The sequence below is a fragment of the Artemia sp. Qi Xiang Cuo genome, chromosome 16 (assembly GCF_049724085.1).
Source record: "Artemia sp. Qi Xiang Cuo chromosome 16, ASM4972408v1, whole genome shotgun sequence".
NCBI classification, from domain to species: Eukaryota; Metazoa; Arthropoda; class Branchiopoda; order Anostraca; family Artemiidae; genus Artemia; species Artemia sp. Qi Xiang Cuo.
In genome coordinates this window covers 57,267,782-57,291,664 of record NC_142809.1, presented here as the reverse complement: position 1 = coordinate 57,291,664, position 23,883 = coordinate 57,267,782, and the positions used below count along the sequence as shown (strand labels likewise).

General features: G+C 35.2%; 1 protein-coding gene across 1 annotated transcript in view; it reads left to right on the top strand.

Moving 5' to 3' along the window:
- Nucleotides 1-20,783, top strand: part of LOC148943122 (uncharacterized) — a 101,667-nt gene extending 80,884 nt beyond the window's left edge. Inside the window, exons 6-7 of the mRNA XM_089102827.1 lie at nt 15,689-16,352; nt 18,220-20,783. Coding sequence (XP_088958953.1) covers nt 15,689-16,352; nt 18,220-18,717 — 1,162 coding nt within the window. The 3' untranslated portion in view covers nt 18,718-20,783. The remainder of the gene's footprint in view (nt 1-15,688; nt 16,353-18,219) is intronic.
- Nucleotides 20,784-23,883: the final 3,100 nt, after the last annotated feature.

Below are 23,883 nucleotides of genomic sequence, written 5' to 3'. Positions count from 1 at the left end.
TCATACATCCAGGATATGTATTTTTCTTACGTTTATTTTTTAGCTGGGGAAAAATTTCGGCGGGGGGAGGGGGTCCAAACCCTCTAGCCCCCTGGATAAGGCATTGGGTTGCCCTTTCTTCACCTTGACTTTCTACGCTAAAGGTTTTTAGTGCTTTAAAAAACCTTCTTATTCTAATTCAGCCTAGGGAGGGGGGGAGGCTCACTTTCAGACATCACGAACACCAGTTGGCGCGTTCCAAGCGTAGCGGAAGTGTGCCATGCATCGCAGAAGTGTGCCAAGCGTCATGGAAACTGCACCAAGGTTGGTGGCAACTATCCCAAACCTGGCGGAACTGTGCGACATACTTGGCGTTCTGAGATGTACACTAGGTGGCAGAAAACGACTCAAGACTCAAGGACTCAGGACTCAAGTTGAGTCCTGGTTGAACTTCCTTGAAGTAATGATATTAGGGCTGTTTTAAAAAGATTTAAAATAAAACTCTTTTCAGTTCTAATGATCGAATTTTAATGTAAGTTTCTTTTATATTGTTTTTATTCTCTTCGTTTGTTTTTCTGAGGGTGGCCCTTGGATATACGGTCGAAATATTAGTCTAAATTTGCGTTCCACTGTTTTATATATAAAATTCCCTATTGTTCTACTTGTTGTCTATGATAGAAAGGCAGTGTGGTCTTCGTCGCTATTTACGTCTAGAAATATACCCCCCCCCCCCTCACGGGTAACTCGTCCGTGGAAATTTCATCTAACGTAAATTGCACACTCCCCCCGTCAAATTCCCTCCAGACAGTTCCATCCTCGATCAGAATCCCCTTCCCCGTAAAATTGCTTGCGGACGATTCAAACTTAAAAATTATCCCTACCATTCTTTCATTTGAATAAGACTTTAATCTCTAATCGGTTTCTTTATCACTCCAGAAATGCCCCCTTCCGTGGAAATCATTTCCTGGGAATCAACACACACAGGAAAAGCCCCCTGGATAACTCCCCCGGAACATCTCCACATGAAAAATTTGGCAAAGATAATGTAACACAATTAAAAAGAATTTTGTATAGTAATTCTGTCAAATCCTTCCAGTGTAACTTTTCCCCTGGAAATTTCACCTCCCTCAGAAATTTCTAACCCCAAGGAAGATTCTCCAAATAGAAATCCACCCATAGCACCCCACCTCCAAAAAAACAAAGTGCCTGTATATTTCCCATAACAAATTCTACACGTAAACAATAGGCGAATTTCATAACTTACAGGCCTCTCCCCACAGACTGTGGGGGGTAATTTTATACCAAAAGACATAATTATTTGATCTTTCAAGTTGATCATCTCCGCTACCTTGGTTTTTATCTTGATTGCCATTTGGCAGTGAAGTGTCACAGTGACGCAATTTCATCAAAAATTGCCCGTGGGATAGGAATACTTCGACGTCTGCAGCACTTTCTCCCTCAAAGAATACTTTTAACTATATATTATTCGTTGGTTAATCCATATAACTCCTACGGTTGCCCCCTTTGGAGCAGTAACTTCTTATGCAACTATAGAAGAGTGCAAGTTCTACAAAATAAAGTTATTAGAAAAATCGGTAAAAGTGTCCTTAATGTTTGTGACATATGTGCTTGTTTTAAATCCCTGAAGCTCCTTATTGTGAGTCATATAAGAGATTACCTAGCTGCAGGATTTGTCTTGCAGTGTAAGAAAGGTTTAATCATTAATGCTTTCAAGAATTTTTATCGAATTGATAGTGATCTGCACAATTATGGAACTAGGCAAAGTGATAATATATATATATATATATATATATATATATATATATATATATATATATATATATATATATATATATATATATATATAGGATGTATTTTATCTATTTTTGGTTAATCTCCTCTGACAAGTTCAATCCCTAGAAACTTTCCTCCCCTTGGAAGGTGTTTGAAACTTCCCTCCGTAACTCCGTACTCTTCCCTCCCCAAAGGCAAAGTTATTGGGCTTTTCAACTATGATGAACAAAATGGCTATCTCAAAAATCTAATAGGAAGATTTAGGGGGAAAAGAGGTGGGAAGGTGGCCTAGTTGCCCTCCAATCTTTTTGGTCACTTAGAAAGGGCACTAGAACTTTTAATTTTCGTTTGAATGAGTCCCCTCACGATATTCTAGGACCACACCCCTGGAAAAAAGATAATAAAAAAATGAAACACACATTGGTGATCTTTCTTCTTGCAAAAAATAAAAAATTCCACATTTTTCCAGATGGAAGATTGAAACTTCTACAAAAGGGTTCTCTGATACGCCGAATCTGATGGTGTGATTTTCATTAAGATTATATGGCTTTAAAGGGTGTTTCACCTTTTTTTCAAAAATAAGGAAAATTTCTCAGGCTCGTAAACAATGATGGGTAAAACTAAAGTGAATTAAATTTATGTATATATTTATATATTTGCAATCAACATAAAACTCCGATTCTTTTGATATATCTATTGGTATCAAAATTCTGATTTTTAGAGTTTCGGTTACTCTTGAGCCGGGTCGCTCCTTACTTACAATTCGTTACCTCCAACTGTTTGAAAAAAGTATTTTCAAAACTGTATTCAAATAAAAGTGGAGAATGATATCAAAGCTGAAAACGATCAGAAATAAATTCATTAAATAATTCAAACCGAAAATAATTACTGTGGCTGAATAAATGAAAACAAATGCAAATTAAAATTAATTAACCAACATTACTATGGAAGAAAAAATTAACCTAAAGTGAAAGGAATCAAAAATAATCATCAAGCCAAACTTAAAACGAACAGAGACTCTCAGAAATAACAGTTTAGTTACCGCTTCTTAAAGCCCTCTAAAGGCTAAATAGCCATTTACACCCTTCCCTGGGGCTGCAGCTTAAGTTGTGATTTGCCAAAAGTGTTGCAACTTTAGCCAATCTAAAAAGCTATGGCACTAGTGCAAATTTTTCTTTGTCCTGGCGTTATCAAAACTGCTAAAACTGGCCTAGTTTCATCAAAGCTGACAACCATGTTTTTTAAAGAAAAAATTCTTAGGTAAACCTTGACAATTTCAGTTTCCCTAACCTCAATTTGGACACTATGTTTAAAATGGACTGAAACGGACAGCATCTGTGATGCGTATCAAAACAGCCACGTGTTTAGACGCTCAGGCAGTCATGCATAAATTTGTCAGTAATTAATGAAGCTTTACAACTTAAATAAATCATTCAGCTTAACGTAAGCTCGAGAAAGAAACGTATACCCTTTGCAAATTGTTGATTCTTGACACTTGATTCCAAAGAGGATTTCAATTGGGAGATAAAAGTAATTCTAGATAATTCTATATCAGGCCAGAGGTACCGGCTTCGAAGGAGCGGCTCATCAATCAGCGGTCCTGCCCTAAGATTTTTCAATTTAGCCAGTTCTGGCTAAAATTTGGTGAAAGGGGAAGTTAAAGCCATTATCCTGGGCCCTTGAACTACAAGAAATTAAATAATAGCCAGTTTTGCCCTTTCAAAATCTCCCAATCGTTTTTACTACTATTGCTGACAGTTCATCACAAGATCAGGCCCCCCAGTATGGATACAGGGGGAGGGCGAGGGAGCCGTGCACCCTCTTTAACGTAGTCTAAAGTAGTGTAATTTACTTAATTAACGCAACTTTGCGTTGAATAAACTGGCCCCTAACGCAAGTTTTTCAGATCAGCCTATTTTGCGCCCCTCCCCCCTCAGAAAATCCTGGATCCGCCCCTGAGGCCCCCTGAGACCAACCTCCACCAGGCCCCCTATCTACACACGCTCCTCCTCTATCCCAATCAGTTCATATTAGAGCTCCACTCTTTACTCATTCCGGTGAAGTTTCTTTTTTTTAACTTGGCCTATTCCCATCCAATCAGAGGAAGTCTTGATTTTAGCTTGGGCCCAAATCAATCACCCAAGAACAAGATTTTGGTATCCGCATCCTGAAACCATAGCTTGAATATCTTAACCTTTGTTTCCTTATTGCCCTAGAAATTTGAACTAAACCATATTCCTTTTGCGCAAATTGCTTTACCTACGTTCACTCAAGGAAGTTGCTAAAATTATTTTTAGACAGTTCCTCGAGAACGGATCTAGCATGTCTTCCTCAACCTTTGAAACGCCCACCTTTCATAGCACTGTTTGGCCACTGTCATTACCATGGCTTGAATTACCTAATGTTGGTTTGAAGACTGATCTTCCTATTCTTCTAATCGCGTTGCAACTACAAGGAGGCTACTATTCTAGTCTTAAGAGTACTTACAGATTATTTACTAAGACCACTTACTTTAAGACTACTTTTACGGTTCGCGATAAAGAACTCTTAGTAGGAGCAGCAACTACAAGGAGGCTACTATTCTAGTTTTAAGAGTACTTACAGATTATTTACTAAGACCACCTACTTTAAGACTACTTTTACAGTTCATGGTAAAGAACTCTTAGTAGGAGCAGCAACTACTGGAGGCTACTATTCTAGTCTTAAGAGTACTTACAGCTTATTTACTAATACCACCTACTTTAAGACTACTTTTACAGTTCGCGGTAAAGAACTCTTAGTAGGAGCAGCAACTACTGGAGGCTACTATTCTAGTCTTAAGAGTATTTACAGATTATTTACTAAGACCACTTACTTTAAGACTACTTTTACAGTTCGTGGTAAAGAACTCTTAGTAGGAGCAGCATCTACAAGGCTACTATTCTAGTCTAAGAGTACTTACAGATTATTTACTAAGACCACCTACTTTAAGACTACTTTTACAGTTCGCGGTAAAGAACTCTTAGTAGGAGCAGCAACTACTGGAGGCTACTATTCTAGTCTTAAGATTATTTACAGATTATTTACTAAGACCACTTACTTTAAGACTACTTTTACAGTTCGTGGTAAAGAACTCTTAGTAGGAGCAGCATCTACAAGGCTACTATTCTAGTCTAAGAGTACTTACAGATTATTTACTAAGACCACCTACTTTAAGACTACTTTTACAGTTCGCGGTAAAGAACTCTTAGTAGGAGCAGCAACTACTGGAGGCTACTATTCTAGTCTTAAGATTATTTACAGATTATTTACTAAGACCACTTACTTTAAGACTACTTTTACAGTTCGCGGTAAAGAAATCTTAGTAGGAGCAGCAACTACAAGGAGGCTACTATTCTAGTATTAAGAGTACTTACAGATTATTTACTAAGACCACTTACTTTAAGACTACTTTTACAGTTCGTGGTAAAGAACTCTTAGTAGGAGCAGCAACTACTGGAGGCTGCTATTCTAGTCTTGAGTATTTACAGATTATTTACTAAGACCACTTACTTTAAGACTACTTTTACAGTTCGCGGTAAAGAACTCTTAGTAGGAGCAGCAACTACAAGGAGGCTACTATTCTAGTCTTAAGAGTACTTACAGATTATTTACTAAGACCACCTACTTTAAGACTACTTTTACAGTTCACGGTAAAGAACTCTTAGTAGGAGTAGCAACTACTGGAGGCTACTATTCTAGTCTTAAGAGTACTTACAGATTATTTACTAAGACCAATTACTTTAAGACTACTTTTACAGTTCGCGGTAAAGAACTATTAGTGGGAGCAGCAACTACTGGAGGCTACTATTCTAGTTTTAAGAGTATTTACAGATTATTTACTAAGACCACTTACTTTAAGACTACTTTTACAGTTCGCGATAAAGAACTCTTAGTAGGAGAAGCAACTACTGGAGGCTACTATTCTAGTCTTAAGAGTACTTACAGATTATTTACTAAGACCAATTACTTTAAGACTACTTTTACAGTTCGCGGTAAAGAACTCTTAGTGGGAGCAGCAACTACTGGAGGCTACTATTCTAGTCTTAAGAGTATTTACAGATTATTTACTAAGACCACTTACTTTAAGACTACTTTTACAGTTCGCGATAAAGAACTCTTAGTAGGAGCAGCAACTACTGGAGGCTACTATTCTAGTCTTAAGAGTATTTACAGATTATTTACTAAGACCACTTACTTTAAGACTACTTTTACAGTTTGTGGTAAAGAACTCTTAGTAGGAGCAGCAACTACAAGGAGGCTACTATTCTAGTCTTAAGAGTACTTACAGATTATTTACTAAGACCACCTACTTTAAGACTACTTTTACACTTCGCGGTAAAGAACTCTTAGTAGGAGCAGCAACTACTGGAGGCTACTATTCTAGTCTTAATAGTATTTACAGATTATTTACTAAGACCACATACTTTAAGACTACTTTTTCAGTTCGCGGCAAAGAACTCTTAGTAGGAGCAGCAACTACAAGGCTACTATTTTAGTCTTAAGAGTACTTACAGATTATTTACTAAGACCACCTACTTTAAGACTACTTTTACAGTTTGCGGTAAAGAACTCTTAGTAGGAGCAGCAACTACAAGGCGGCTACTATTCTAGTCTAAAGAGTACTTACAGATTATGTACTAAGACCACTTACTTTAAGACAACTTTACAGTTCGCGGTAAAGAACTCTTAGTAGGAGCAGCAACTACAAGGAGGCTACTATTCTAGTTTTAAGAGTACTTACAGATTATTTACTAAGACCACCTACTTTAAGACTACTTTTACAGTTCGCGGTAAAGAACTCTTAGTAGGAGTAGCAACTACTGGAGGCTACTATTCTAGTCTTAAGAGTATTTACAGATTATTTACTAAGACCACTTACTTTAAGACTACTTTTACAGTTCGCGATAAAGAACTCTTAGTAGGAGCAGCAACTACTGGAGGCTACTATTCTAGTCTTAAGATTATTTACAGATTATTTACTAAGACCACTTACTTTAAGACTACTTTTACAGTTTGTTGTAAAGAACTCTTAGTAGGAGCAGCAACTACAAGGAGGCTACTATTCTAGTCTTAAGAGTACTTACAGATTATTTACTAAGACCACCTACTTTAAGACTACTTTTACAATTCGCGGTAAAGAACTCTTAGTAGGAGCAGCAACTACTGGAGGCTACTATTCTAGTCTTAAAAGTATTTACAGATTATTTACTAAGACCACATACTTTAAGACTACTTTTTCAGTTCGCGGCAAAGAACTCTTAGTAGGAGCAGCAACTACAAGGCTACTATTTTAGTCTTAAGAGTACTTACAGATTATTTACTAAGACCACCTACTTTAAGACTACTTTTACAGTTTGCAGTAAAGAACTCTTAGTAGGAGCAGCAACTACAAGGCGGCTACTATTCTAGTCTAAAGAGTACTTACAGATTATGTACTAAGACCACTTACTTTAAGACAACTTTACAGTTCGCGGTAAAGAACTCTTAGTAGGAGCAGCAACTACAAGGAGGCTACTATTCTAGTTTTAAGAGTACTTACAGATTATTTACTAAGACCACCTACTTTAAGACTACTTTTACAGTTCGCGGTAAAGAACTCTTAGTAGGAGTAGCAACTACTGGAGGCTACTATTCTAGTCTTAAGAGTATTTACAGATTATTTACTAAGACCACTTACTTTAAGACTACTTAGGAGCAGCAACTACAAGGCGGCTACTATTCTAGTCTAAAGAGTACTTACAGATTATGTACTAAGACCACTTACTTTAAGACAACTTTACAGTTCGCGGTAAAGAACTCTTAGTAGGAGCAGCAACTACAAGGAGGCTACTATTCTAGTTTTAAGAGTACTTACAGATTATTTACTAAGACCACCTAATTTAAGACTACTTTACAGTTCTACGGTAAAGAACTCTTAGTAAGGAGCAGCTTGTTCTGATAGTAACTCTAAAAAAGGTGTTTTGATTTTGATACATATTTCAAAAGAATCGGCTTTAATGAAGATTAAGTATATGCAAGATTTATCAAATTTAAGGTTACCCACGAAAATTACGAGCCTGAGACAGTTTTACTCCGGCTAAAAACAAGTTTTAGTTCGAAGACCTATCGAAGACTAATATTAGGAGCAGAAAATTCCATAAATAGCCGACAGAGAGTAAAGGCCTCTGATTCCCAACGTGGAGCAGAGGCCCCACCAGCGGGATATCACGATATTTTGGTGACTCATCTGAGGAATGTGCACCCTCCGGTGGATCGTACTCAAGAGCCTTAATTTGAAAAAAGAAAAACACTTTTCATTTGAATGACGTCACCTTAATATGCATTTAAAGAGCAAAAAAAAAAAAATATAAAAATATACGATAGTTTTGCAGTAACGTCATGCATTGTATACACCCAAAAATTTAGTATAATTAGTATACTATACTAATACCATTCTAAAAAAAGTAGGATAAAATTTGCCTTGGGGAAGACTAAAAAAAAGATACCAAGTTAATGGCAATTTAAGCTACCTTCAGGTGAATATTCTTAGAATTTGGACGAACAAAGTTTAAATATCACGAGGGGGCATCAGGATTTTAGAAAAGCCTAGGTGGGGCGTAGCCCCAAATAGGTTGGGAACTACTGCTCTATACCGACCATGATATTAATAACTCTTAGTAAACAATTATAGTTTCTAAGAGTCATCGTCAGGCATATCATTAGAAATAAAATCAGGTCGATTTAAAATGAAAAAAAGATAATTATAAAGACTGTGTGGCATATTTGCCATGAAACTTGATTTATATATTAAATAAAAAAAACAAGTTTTTTTTAACTGAAAGTAAGGAATGACGTTAAAACTTAAAACGAACAGGAATTATTCCGTATATGAAAGGGGCTGCCCCCTCCTCCATGCCTCGCTCTTTACGCTAAATTTTGACTTTTTGATAACTCTATTTTTTTAAAGAATAAAAAACTTTAGCGTAAAGAGCGAGGCGATGAGGAGGGGGCAGGCCTTTTCATATACGAAATAATTCCTGTTCGTTTTAAGTTTTAACGTCGTTCCTTACTTTCAGTTAAAAAACTTGTTTTTTTATTTAATTTTTGAACATTTTTGAATTAATGCAGGTTTTGATTTTGGCTCACCGTACATGAATAATTAAAACCAAATTTGAATTATAATTTTACTTTCATTTAGTCAAATCGCTTTCTCGAAACTTGTTTAATTTTATTGACGAACGTTTTTATTAGTAATAAATATGCGTTACTTACGAATTAACGTACGTAACGAACTTCTATATTCATATGTTTTTAATATGTATATTAGAGGGTTCGCCCCCTAGTCAATACCTCGCTCTTTAAGCTAAAGTTCGAATTTTGTTCCAATTCTTTATAAATGACCTCTTAATCACAAATTCCGTTAATTAGAATAAATAGCTCTTATGAAAGTACTAAATAATCTTTTGCTTAAAGAGTGAGGTATTGACTAGGGGGTAAACCCAATCATATACGTAATGTTTTCTGTCGTTTTAAGTTTTGATGTTGCGCCTTACTTTCAGTTTAAAAACTTGTTTTTTTTATATAATTTCTTATCTTTTTTTAAATAATGCTGGGAAATCCGGCGCTTCCTTCATAGCAATATCCCTTCCCCCATGAAAACTTCCTTCATAGAAAGATCCTCCCACATAACCCCCACCCCCGCCCCCACTACCAGAGAAAATCCCCCCCTGAAAACGTCTGTATACTTCCCAATAACCAATACTATATATTAACATTGGGTAAAGTTCATAACTTTCAGCCTCCCCCCGGGGACTTCAGGGTATTAAGTCATCTTAAAAGACATAGTTATCATACTTTCGACCATGCTGAACAAAATGGCTATCTCAAGATTTTGATCGGGTGACTTTGGGAAAAAATGAGTGTGGGAGGGGGCCTAGTTACCCTTCATTTTTTTGTCACTTAAAAAGAGCAATAGAACTTTTATTTTCCATTCCAATGATTCCTCCCACAATATTCTAGGACCACTGGGTCGATACGAACACCCTTGGGAAAAAAAAAACAACAACAAATAAACACGCATCACTGATCTTTCTTCTGGCAAAAAATGCAAAATTCCACATTTTTATAGATAGGAGCTTGAAACCTCTTCAGTAGGGTTCTCTGATACTCTGAATATGATTGTGTGAATTTCATTAAGGTTCTATAACTTTTAGGGGGTGTTTTCTTTCCTTTTTCGAAAATTAGCAAAATTTTCTCAGGCGCGTAACTTTTGATGGGTAGCACTAAACTTGATGAAACTTATATATTTGAAATCAGCATTAAAATCTAATTCTTCTGATGTATCTATTGGTATCAAGATTCCATTTTCTAGAGTTTCGGTTACCATTGAGCCGGGTCGCTCCTTACTTACAGTTCGTTACCATGAACTGCTTGATTAGAAACTTGGCTTTGCAAAATACTAAATTTAAGCAAAATAACTGATTGTGTCGTTTTAATTTAGTTGTTTTGCCGTGAATGTAGTGCCCCCAGCGGAAGGTTTTGCATGGCCAGCATATCATAGTCTTATTTTCTGCTCCAACACTAATGAATACTCTAGATTAAAAATTAATATTTAAATGCTTAGTCTCTTTCTTATTTAAGATGAGATTTGGGGACACATCTCTAAATAATGATAGTAAACTGGTTGACAAATAACACAAATCGGGACTAAGTATCGGCATTGTTTTTACTCCAGAACAAGTTGTTATTGTTTCTTTTGTCTCTGTTCTATTTTTTAGCTATTGTTCTTATATCGGAATGAAACAGCTAGAGTTGAAAAAAAAAACAATTTTGCTGTCTTCTGTTCTGTTTATGTCGGTCTTACATTACATAGTCAGATATTCTAACATTTTTTCGGGACTATTATACATCATGACTAACTTGTCACTTGTTTCGTAGCAAATCTTCAATTGAACCTTTTCCAATTTCAATGACCTTTATATTTGCGTTAAAACTCTAAAATTGACCGATAAACTTGTAATTTGTAGTTTAAACTTTGTAGTTTAGATCTTCATTAACATTATAATTGTCAAATTAATTTTAATTTTCAAATTTCAACTTTTGTATAAATTTTCAAATTTTTACTCTTTGTACCAAGCAAATTTTTTGAGTTTCACATACATATGTGCATTTAAAAGTCAGTGATCATAAATACAAAAACAATAAAAGGTAAAAAATAAAAAGCAAAAAGGTAAAAAGCAATAATAAGACATCATAAATACAAAAACAAACACGAAGATAAAAAACAATAATAAGACCAAAAAATTTAAGTTACGGTCTTTGGTTCTTCCAATCCATTCTGAATAAAACATCTTATTGCAAAAATTCACTTTCTTGAAGTAGACCTCGAAATACGTTGGTATCTGCTCAAAGAATGGTCCTGCCCATCCCCTACCTCCCGTACAGGGGGCGAGCACACCTACCTCCCGAACAATTCCCCTGATAAATTCATCCCAAGTAAAACAATAATAATAACAAAAATAAGCTTTATTACCCGTTTTTAAACAAAATTTAGCAAAAGAGTAGAAAAAACATTGGAGAAAAAAAAAATGTACAACGCTGCAAATATAAATAAGGCCAAGATCATAGGGGAAAAATGACCTTAAGACAATGCATGAAACGTAACTAGGCCTCGAATCAAATGAACTTTTAAATTTCTCGATCATTTCTGTACTTGCCATAAAAGGGTGGGTGGCACCAGACTTACTTGTTGCTTTGGAGTTCCTGGCCAATGGAGGAGAAATTCAGGAGAAATTTATAATAATTATTAATAAAAGATAATTGCGTGGAAAAATTGCTGCTGACGTGGGATTTGAACCAAAGATTCCCCGGTGACTTGTCGAACTGCCAACCGTGGACCAACAGGCCCACCAGCCTATCTTGTCATAGATTTTGTTGTATACTCTACCGTTCCGTACAATTCAAATAACTTAAAATAATAAGTAAACAGCGGATATGTTTTATAGAGCAAATAAACAAGTATATAGAAAAATACAGACGGGCCACCAGCGCTACAAAGTTGGCATATCTCTACACATTTTTTTGTTACCATATAAAACGTATTCTGTATTTAATTAATTTTCAAACCAAATTACTTGAAATAATAATTAAAAACTGGATTTGTTCTATACGGCAATGAAATAAATGTATAAAAATATGTAAACTTGCCACTAACACTGCAGCATATTTCCACACATTTTTCTCTTTACCATATAAAACGTATTTTGTATTTAATTAATCTTCAAACCAAATTACTCGAAATAATAATTAAAAACTGGATATGTTTTATAGGGCAATGAAATAAATGTATAAAAATATGTAAACTTGCCACTAACACTGCAGCCTATTTCCACACATCTATTTCTATACCGTATAAAATATATCCTAAAAGATATTTTTTAAACCACATTGGCTTGCCATAATATAAAGAAAGAAATACCAAAATGGGGGTTTTAAGGCGGATGAAAATACTGAAAAAATACACAAAGCGAATATTTTGAGAGGACAGCCACCTCTCTTCTTCAGCGCGAACAAAAAAAATATGTTCAAGGAAATTGCCAAAAAAGACAAAGAAAAAACCAAAAGCAAACACAGAAAGTCAATGTGAAAAAAAAATAATAAAAACCAAAAATTAAAAGATTAATAAAAATCAATAAAAGCCAAATTAGAAGAATTCGCTTTTTACATTTTTTCAGTATTTTCGTTTGGCCTTAAAACCCCCATTTTAGAGCCTTTCTCTCTTTATAAAATATGTCCTGGGTTCCAAGCTATATAACACTTGTAATAATGAGTTCGTAGAGATTTCCTATAACCTTCCGAGAACATTGGCCAGAAAAGAGCGCACGATGAAACCTTCAGAATGACAAATCCACCACCAAGACGGGCAAGAAAAAAAACCCAGAAAAATTCAATATATAATGCTCAAAAAGTCCATAGCTGCGTCGAGCCCTTGTAATAATAGTATCTAAACACATAGGTTGACCAATAAATGTAAATTTAAATAACTTTAAGATTTGTTTCAACTTTAAGAAAGGGCAAGGGACGAGGAAGGGGCATTCCCCCATGTACGGAAAAATTTCTATTTGTTTTAAGTTTTAATGTTGCTCATTACTTTCAGTTGAAAAAACCTGTTTGTTTATTATTTAATCTAAACAATCTCAGCTTGACGGTATAATTATGGCACACACACGCAAAAAAAAAGACAGACTCAAAGGGGAGAAAACCAATAAATCATAAAAACGACCAAATGTAAAAATTGGCAGTCCCAGACGTTTAAAAGGATTCCAACTGTTGTTATTAAGTTTTAGTAGCTCCATTTCGGTTTCGACAGTTTTTCGATTCTGGGAATTTTTGAAGTATTTATTTCTGACTCAGTTCATTATGTAAGTATTAAAGTCTCCAGTAAAGACACTTAGATAAAAAAAAAGTCTCGTGAAGATGTATTTTTACTTTTTAAAATGCTAAAATCGATTTTGGGAATAAAAGTATTTTACAGTTTACTTAAGCATCAACACTTGCTGAAACTTTTTCCTTATCGATAAATTTCCGATTGGAAATTAGACCCCTTTTAATTTTGTGTCATTGGTGAGAACCGCGGTTCAGTGTAGAAACAAGAAAATGGATTTGTTCCACGATGGGATGGTGCCTCTGTGATAGATACATCGCTGACAGTACATTCTGAAAGCGAAGAGAAAGAAAAATTTGGGATCACATAAAATATTTAAATATTCTGATTGAAACAGAAAGAATCTAATATTTTTCATTACGTACAATAAGGGAAAAATGACGAAGAGGGTGGATCGAACTACGGTAGAATAAAAGCCGGTTCTTCTATGTCCTTTTTGGGAGTCTTTTTTTTTTTTTTTATCCCACCTCCTCTCCTCTCGGAGACATAATAATCATGAAATGCAGCTCATGAAATGCATTGGCTAGTGCAGCATCCACAAAATGATGAAACAGACGCACAGTCCATTTTTTAGTACGTGTCTCAAACCGGTAGTAGCTAACCATGCAGTCCACAAGGTCGACCCCACCCATGTAGGTGTTGTAGTCGGAGGCTACTCGTGGACGTTTGACCTGCACGTACGACCCCTGGCGCGCTGTCATACCGTTTGACCTCTGTCTCCTTTTCTATGCCTTTGCCCTCAGTACAAAGTACAAGGGTTGTAAGTTACGCCCTTGGGGCATATAAGGTTTATAAAGAAATTTGTTGTATAAATCATAGGCAGTAAGATCACGCTGCCTAAGTAAAGAACGGGGACACTCGAGAACGAGACAAGAAACGGGGATGAAGTAAAGAGGAGGATAATTCCCCACAACTCTCAGGGCAAGGGTTTTAAGTTATGCCCTGGGGGCATATAAGAACGATGTTGGCACAATGTATTATTTATTAATTTTTTTCTTTAGAGCAGGGCATTTCAAATCGAAGTGTCGTAGAAACTTCGAAAAGCGCCCATTCAATTGGAAATTGGAGTGCCTTGTGCCCTTTTTAATAGTCGAAAGTGATTGATAGGCGACTAACACCCCTCTCACGCCCACCATTTCCCCAAGCACATCTAATCAAAATTTTGAGATAGCCATGCTGTTTAACGTAGTTGAAAGTTCTGGAAATTTGGTCTTAGAGGATGACAACCACCCTGACGAATCTTAGGGTTAGGTTTTTAAATTATACCCTAAGGGCATATAAGGTGTTTATAGAAACCGTTGTCGTTTCCAAAAGGTCTTATTTGGTTAGAATTCGAAAGGGCCAGTGCCCTTTTTAATAGTCGAAAGGGATTGGAAGGCTTGACAGTTTTATAGTAAAGATGGAGGTGGGTATAATGTATTATTTTTTGTTGTTGTTATTGTTTAGACCAGGGCGCTTCGTATCGAAGGAGTTGCCGTGGGAACTTCAAAAAGGGCTCATTCAATTGAAAATAGAAAGGGCTGATGCCCTTTTTAATAGTTGAAAGTGATTTGAGGGCAACTAATCCCCCTTTCACTCCCACCCTCCCATGCCCACCCTCCCATGGCAACCCTCCCATTTCTGCTCTTAAAATTTAACCAAATCAAAATAGCGTAAGTGTATCCAAGCTATCAAAGAAAGTAAACAGATTTTTTTGTAAATGGTATCAAGATTTCTATTTCAGTTCAGCTCGAGGAGGTATAAAACTAAATTAAACACTACTATTTGTGTCCTGATTTTTAAAAGTGTGAATGTTGCTAAGAATTGCTGAAAATTTTTCTCCAGCATACAAATAGCAGGCCAAACTATAAAGCCTGAAAAAACGAAAAGATTTAAAGTATTATTTTCTTTTTCCCTGAAAAGACTATGTCAACATAAAAAGAATTGAAATTAATTTAAAAACTTTTTCCACAAGATAAGCTTTTCAAAGAAAAGTAAAGAACTCCATTAAACAGAAAATAAGCGAAAATAAAATCAAATAATCTACCAAGCTTGAAACTACCACAAATCAGCATCGATAAATAAATGAAACCCAAAACGAACAGAAATTACAATAAATAACCGAGTCAAACTCAAAACGAGCAGAAATATATATATATATATATATATATATATATATATATATATATATATATATATATATATATATATATATATATATATATATATATATATATATATATATATATATATATATATATATATATATATATATATATATATATATATATATATATATATATATATATATATATATATATATATATATATATATATATATATATATATATATATATATATATATATATTTATACTTATACATATATACATATATATTTATATATATATGTATATATACATATATACATATATACATATATATTTATACATATATATATTAATACAAATTATAGATATTTCTTTCTACTTCAGGAGATCCTCTTACCTGATGAGTCGATCTGTGGACCTTTCTGATGGAGAAGAAACATATCAATCTATATCAGTCCAAGATAAACGTCTTACCTTATACGAGTATAGTTCAGATGAAAACACAATTAGCGAAACTAGCAAACTAAACTCTTCAGTTACAAGTGCCACTGGACTTATGGCCAGAAAAGAAATAAAAGAAAAGAAACCATCTCGTCAAAGTTTTGGATCAACACCGAGTTTGATCCTTGAATGTGAAGAGGCGGTGAAACCCCTACCTTTACGTCATTACAACACGGCACCAACTGCAACGCGAAAAGCACGTCGCGGCAGAGACCGGCAGATGCCGTTAAGTGATTCTAAAGTCACAGATACTTTGAACGATCTTGAAAGAGAGTGGGAACTTGAATCAACATATCATAAAAGTGACTTACCGCATGGATCTAGTAAACTGATGGGTGTTTTACATTATTTACATTTGCAGACTGTTGAGATTCGAAAGACACTAATAGCTCTAGAAGAAGACTCTGCAGACGCAAGGAGGGACATGGGGGCTTTGCAAGAAAATCTTACGGTTGTCAGGACAGCAACTAATAGCACCAGTGATAGAATAGGTCGCCTCCAAGGCACTTTGAATAATGTTGAAAAACAAATTGGAGTTGCAGCGAAGGTAATTAGGATTTTTGCCTATGTAAACTGATTTTTTTTTCAGAGGGTGAATTATGCTATAGGCTCAGTGCATACATGTCGTAGCCTCGATTTAAATGCCCAGTTAAAAAACACTTCAAAACTGACCACAAAAGTAAATCAAAGTTTGATCACTAAATGTGAAGGGGATGTGAAATGATCTTTAATTTATTACAACACAGAATTTATGTATAGCTGAATATATATACCTCTCTCAGGCTAAAAAAGACTTTAAGTGCTGTGCACATGTCTCTTCATCTCGATCTTAAATGAGTTAAAACCTAGTTGAAAACCGACTACAAAAGACGTGCATATTAATACCCTGTTTAATCCTTGAGTCCGAATAAGTAGTGGAAACCCAACATTCATGTCTTACAACATGGCATCTATTTCTCCCAAGGTGAAAAGGGGTATAGACCAATTGGATTTATCCCGTGACTTCGATTTTGCTATCAGCTTTTTTCAGATTTAGCTGTAATTAACCAAAGATTTACTTGCAACTCAATAAAAGATGAGGAATTTTCGGTTATTTAGATTTCTGCTCGCTTTTTTTCTGCAAGCTTTGCTTTGAAAAAATTGCTATCTACAAGCAACCTCTAGAATCTACCGTTACCTCATTTTACACTTATTTTACACTTATTCCTTGCTTCTTTTTGTGATCATTCGGGACTAGCTCTTTGCCGCACTGAGTCAGAACTTAACTCTTCAGTTTACAGTTTGATCTAGCTGGTTTCTTGCACTGTGCCAGGACTTAGCTCAGTTTAAAAGGAATCAGACCTTAGCTTGTGTCTTCTTCAAGTGTATCCAGATTTTGAACCTACTTCATTTTTGCACTGGTTCAAGACTTAGCTAGTTTTCGCACCGTGTCATTGGAATTCCACACTTTGACTAGGCTCATGTTTGAGCCGAGTCTGGACTTTTGCATCATGATTTTTTGCATTAAATCAGTCAGCAGCTTGTACGTAGCTCGTTTTTGTCCTGATATGGAGAATCCGTGGATGAATAAAGTTTAAATAGGGTGACACATGCCCACATTTCTTATTAAAATGTTCTTGTGAAGAATAGGCCAATTGATCAATCTAGGGCCTTTGCACGTATGTTTGCATAGGTTATCCTCCACCAAAAGACACAGCCTTTGGAGTTTTCAGTCATTTGAATTTAATACTTTATCTAAAATTTTGATTCTTGGGGGTAATAGGGGCACCTTAGGAGGGAAGGCACGGGAGGAGGACTGATTTCCTTCCAAACTCTTTATGCCCTCAAAGGGGACAAGAAGCTTTCGATTTTTGATTGAATGGGCCTACTCCCAAGTTTCTATGACTATTTATTCTAATAATGACAAGCAATCATTGTCCGCTGTTAGTTTTAACTTGCAGTTTAGTTTTATTTGGACTTTTTTTTAGTGATTGAACCCTCTAACGTTCCATGGTTAGTAGCGTCAACAATTCCGAATTTTCCCATAAAACTATGTTTTACTTTTATTTTTTTTCTTTTAAGTAGTATTTTTATTATCTTCATATCTTTATTAATGCATCATTATAATATAATATTAAAACTGCATTTAATTTAATGATTATATTAATTATGATACATTAATCATAAAATAATGTAATGTTTCAAGATATTTTTTTTTTATGAAATACAATTTTTCGAACAGAATATTCTTTAAAACAGCAATCCTTTATCTCCTTTAGAAATTAGTTTCAAAACTGAGCATATCATCTCCTATTACCCTCTGTTTCAGACAGTTCGTAATTCGTTAATTAGTCCTTTTTGCTGAGTGGCTGTTTTCCCCACTTCTCTATCTATTAGAAGTAGTTTCTTCTATAAGAGCTAATCTCCTTTTCTAGGAAGGACATATGCTTGAACAGCGAGCGATTCGAGCGTTGGAGGCAGCTGAAACTGCTGAGAAAGAATTTTCCCGTCTCCGGAGTGAATGTCAATCTTTAATCTTGCAAATGAAATCCAGAAGAAACTCTGATAAAGATAAACGTGAAGATTCTCCAATTTTTGACACCCTTCCTGATACTCCAAGTGGATCGGTGAAGGAATGTTTTATCTTATCATCCTCTCCCTCTTTTCTTCAAGGAACGAAGGAGAGCTCAAATGCGCCACCAAGATTTGAACCGCCTAATATCTTTGAGTTCGGGGTGGATGGAGCTGCAGCTTTTAGTCCACCAGATTTTAAATTTTTTGCCCTAAGCAACTCAAATCCTTCATCAGCTGCGACGTCAACTCCAAGAGTACAGTCTCCCGTTCCTAGTAAGTCAGCTGTTAAGCAAGATAAGGAGTCTCAAGGGAGCAAGTCTGTAACATTTGAAGATGATACGTCGCTAGCATGTCAATAAAGTTGCGTCTTTTTTTGTTTGATTTTTTTTCTCTTTCCTAGTGAAGCTCTCGCCATATGATAAAGAAGTAAATTTATTTCTCCTAGAAAATTATTCTGCTAAATGTTTTTTCCTCGTGAACTTTTTCCAATAGAAGCTAATGCAATTAATAATTATTTCTGTAAAAAAATCATTTTGGTACAAATACCTCAAGGTCATCCAATCTTATCAAAATTCCTAGTAGTCACTACCACGGTCCTTTACCCACCTAAATTTGGCATAGCTGGAATCAATTCATTCTTATGGTAGACTCCCAGCCTTGTGACATTAAAGTACTTAGGGTACCAAAATAAAATATCTTTTGCCTACGATCCTGGATACATCTTGGATCTGCTCATATTTGAAAACCGCAATTTTCTAAGATTTTCCCTATGGTTGTTTCAAAATTATGAAGTCTTTAGGGTAGTAATACATTTTTGTTAGTGTTGCCACGTTGGACCGTAAAAATAAATAAGCAAAACTAATCAGTTAATTTTGACAACACTGCTTGTCCGTATAAATTCAAATATTATCAATATATTGGTTTTCAAAGACAACTTCAACTTGAAAGGAAAGCTGTGCCTTCTTAAGTTGTTTGGTGCCATATGTTCTTAGCTTATTTTACTGTTTTTCCCCCAGAATTTTTTTTTACCCACTGCTACCGAAAGCTGCAAAAACTGCTCAAATTACAAAATCTACCTAATTTTAAAGATAAATATGGTTGTGTAAATATCTGCTTAATTAAATAAGAAAAATCTGATTTGATTTCACTTTACTTAGGATTTTAAAAGTCCGAAATATAGTTTTAAATTGTACGGCCTTCGAAAACTACATCCATTGATGCCAAACAATACTTGTTACCAAGGCTGGGCTAGGAGGGTAAACACTGGAGCCCCCTCCCAACAAAATTTTGAAAAATTACTGAAAAAATTAATATTTTTAAATATTCAGGGGCTAAAAACGACAAAAACATATTTTCAAAAGTTAACCAAAATAAGTGGGGGGGGGGGGTCTGTAATAGTTCCTCCGTAAATCTGTATTGGCCTACTTACGGATATTAGTTAATGAACACAAGCTAATGAACACAAGAGAAAAGCAGAGTACAAAGAAAACAGAAAGTAAAAAAGACAAAATAACACAAATACGAAAATTCTACAAATGAACGAAAAGACTGATGAGGCCATGGTCTGGCCCGAGCTTGCCAGGGACTAATGATTGTTGAATGAGTTATTTTCTCTTTCTCTTTTATTAAACAAACACATATCCTAGAGGATTAATAGCAGCATATTAATTTTATAAACATTCTTCATGCAGTAAATGGCATACAAAAAATAATAACAATAAATAAATCTAAAAAGTGATGGCATAAGAAGTCAGTTTACGAAAAATTAAATTGTGCTAAGTTTGACCTTAGATTCATGTGTAAAAATTACCAAGAGACCTAATATCAGTGAAAATGAACAATTTTAGCTGCTGTTACGCTGAAAAAGAATTAGCAAGTCATCAAATATTTACTCAGTACACTTTTTCTCCCCTGGCAGTTGCTGCTGCTCAGAACAAATCTCAACCACGATTTCTCAAGCAGTTGCTGCTATAAACAGGATAATTGCCGGAAAACTACCTAATTGGCCACCAAAAAGTCAAATTCTTTCAACTCTATAAATCGCTTCACAAAAAGCTTGAATTGCTTAGGCCACAACTGAAATTCCCTGGCAACCAAATATGGCCCCAATTTGAGCATTGGTTCGAAGACAGGCTTAAACGGAAGGGAATTCAAATCACTCCGCTGATTCGAGTGTGCTGATTAAAATGGCTTACAAACCTTTAATAGTAATAGACAAAAACCATAATTCATGAGAATAAGAGAAATATCCAAACGAGGAAAAGAAATAAAATATATAGAAAACAAATCAATAAACTAACATCCTAAAAAAAAATACCAAAAAAAGCCAAAAACGACCCACCTTACTAACTAAAGGGGAAAAACCAAAGATTATGTAACACATTGACAGAAATACATCAAATACTGGCCAAGTGACAAATTTTAATATAGAAATACACAAACAATTATATATATATATATATATATATATATATATATATATATATATATATATATATATATATATATATATATATATATATATATATATATATATATATATATATATATATATATATATATATATATATATATATATATATATATATATATATATATATATATATATATATATATATATATATATATATATATATATATATATATATATATATATATATATATATATCTTATCTGTAAAACACGCGTCGAGAAAAGTAAAGATCAGATAGCCATATTACCCGTTAAGATGCATTATTGAGATTTTTAGTTATTATGAGTTTTTTATTTATCTTCCACTTTTAAATGTTTTATAATCTGTTGCTTTAAATAAATGAACTAGTTTCTTGACAAAAATCAGTTTCCAGAGATATAATGGCCTCTTTTTTTCTTATTTTAGCTTAGGTGAAATTGCAGCTTCAAATTAAACACAAAAAGTTTATTTGATACTTCCAGCCCCCCCCTCCTTGAAAACCCCCACATTAGTGTTTTGCTCAAAGCATTTTTGAGTGCAACACGTATTTTAGTGATTTACTGCATGTCTTTTATCTATCGATTGCCTTTCACAATAATTGAACTGAAAATCGTTTTTTTAAGCAGATACGCATCAACAAACTCTTCCCTTCTCAAGCCAGTGTGAAAAGTACTTTATCTCCGATACCTGTGGTCATTGCGTTATAAAATTTGCTTTTGAAATTTTGGTGGGAATGCAAAACCTTAGCGTAAAAGCAGAGGACATAGGGGAAGGGGATATCTTCACATTTCTACAATAAGAAGGGAAGGATTTTACACCCCTCAACACTTGTACAGCACACTTAATCCTACATTCCTCCATATTCATATTCCTCCAAGTGAAGAGCGCTTAGAGGTTAAATCTATATTCGCCTGAGGGTCTATCCCACTCATCAGGACCTCTCCTGGAAAGCTTGATTATGTGTGTCCACACATTTTGAGACCTTTTTACCACACATTTTACCTTGTCAAGGCCTTAGGTACCCCCTCTCCGTGCAGAACCTGCTCACCTTCACCGTAATACCTAGTGAGCTTCTATGATCTGCTTATTTTTTATGGACTACCTACATATTTAGGGACGAACGTTATAACGCCGGTCACTACGACATCCGAGACTAAGAAGCTATACAAACGCCCTTTTAATAGCAGTTGTGCTTGAGTAGAAGGGGGGGTACCAGCGCGGACGGGGCTCCTTATATGGGCATAGAATACTGACGGGGCTCCATATATGGGCATGGAATCCCTAGGGAGAATGATTGCGTAATCGGTCAATGACCTCTTTTTCCAAGGTCGATTTGTTTGATGTTTCTATGTGTAATAACTCTGGAACGAAGGTTGCACATGCGCATTGAATTCTAACGAGAACAATGTTATTGATCTAGGACTCAAGGGGGAAGTGAATTCCGGAGAACTTCATTGTGTAATCGATCGTGAATGTTATGATCCAGAAATAGTATTTGTTGTTGTTGTTGCTCGAGCCAAATGCTATGAGTTTCCCGGAAACAGTTGGATCACGTGTTTCCAGGTGTCGACCTCAATTCACCTATCGTGAATCAATGATTCCCCTTAGAAACAACAAATTAATTCCCCTTTCTTGACAGATCAATCAACCAATGACATCATCAGTCAGACTTTAAAAATTTTCGCCTAGAAACGATTCTCCAGGAATAGATCCAAGTCATTAATGTCTTTGCCTCGGAAACAACTCTTTTGGTCAAACTCCAAAGGATATTAATAGCCAAAGGCCATGGAAACAATTCTCCAAGAAACATCTTAGCGATGAATTGTTTTAGCGCGGGAATCAGGTTTCTTATTAATTTGAAATGCATTAGCGCAGAGAGGCCAAAAACAAAAGGAACACGCTGAATTACGTTTAGGGATTATTTGGGCGAAACTGTTTTAGACAGGTTATGGAACTATTTCGGCGAAACAGTTAGAGACATTTTAAAAGATGATTTTTGAAGAGATTTTAGAAGAGAATTTAATGGTGAAACTCTATGGTCGTTATAATACACAAGTTTCATTTGAACAGTGTTGTGAGGTCCTCTAACCCAACCCCAAAGGGTTCCAATCCTCCTACCCCAACCCCGAAGGACGCCCCCGGTCCTCAAAGGCCCCCCAAGCTCCCAAAGGGCCCCCGGCGCCCCCCCCGGACCCCCCCGCCCCCCCCAGGCCCGCCCCGGGCCCCCCAAAGGCCCAGCGAGCTCCCCCAGGGCCCCCGGCGCCCCAAATTCCTTTATTACCTCTGCAAAACGGGTAAAAATGAAGAATTCATACACATTTTCAACTAGCTAAGGGTAAGTGTTTTAAATCAGAGCTATTCTGTTTAGAATTATCTCAACAGTTAGATTATTTACATTAGAGTACCGTATTCCATATTCAAAAATTGTCATATTGACGTTTTATTTCAAATATTCAACTAGCTAAGGGTGTGTGTTTTAAATATGAGCCATTCTGTTGCGAAAACACACAAAAATTAGAAAAAATACAAAATATTCCTTTATTACCTCTGCAATACGGATAAAAATGAAAAATTCATACACATTTCCAACTAACTAAGGGTGAATGTTTTATATATTAGCCTCTCTATTGCGAAAACACACAAAATGTTGAGAAAATGCAAAATAATCATGTTTTATATATGCTTTATAGGTAAAATTTAAGGATTTAATGAGAACTTGATCAATCTAAAGGGTCTATAAGTCATATAGGGGCTATACTACTGCGAAAACACACAAAGTTAGAAAAAATGCACTTGGTTACGTTTATCAATAAGCGATAGAGCTCAAAATGAAGAATTCGTACACATTTTAAAATAGCTAAGGTTGAATTTTTTAAATATGAGACATACTGTTTCTTAAAAACAAAAAAGTTAGAAAAAATACAAAATGTTCCTTTATTACCTCTGCAAAACTGGTAAAAATGAAGAATTCATACACATTTTCAACTAGCTAAGGGTAAGTGATTTAAATAGGAGACAGTATTGTGATAAAACTCTAAAAAGTTAGAAAAAATACAAAATTTTCCTTTATTAC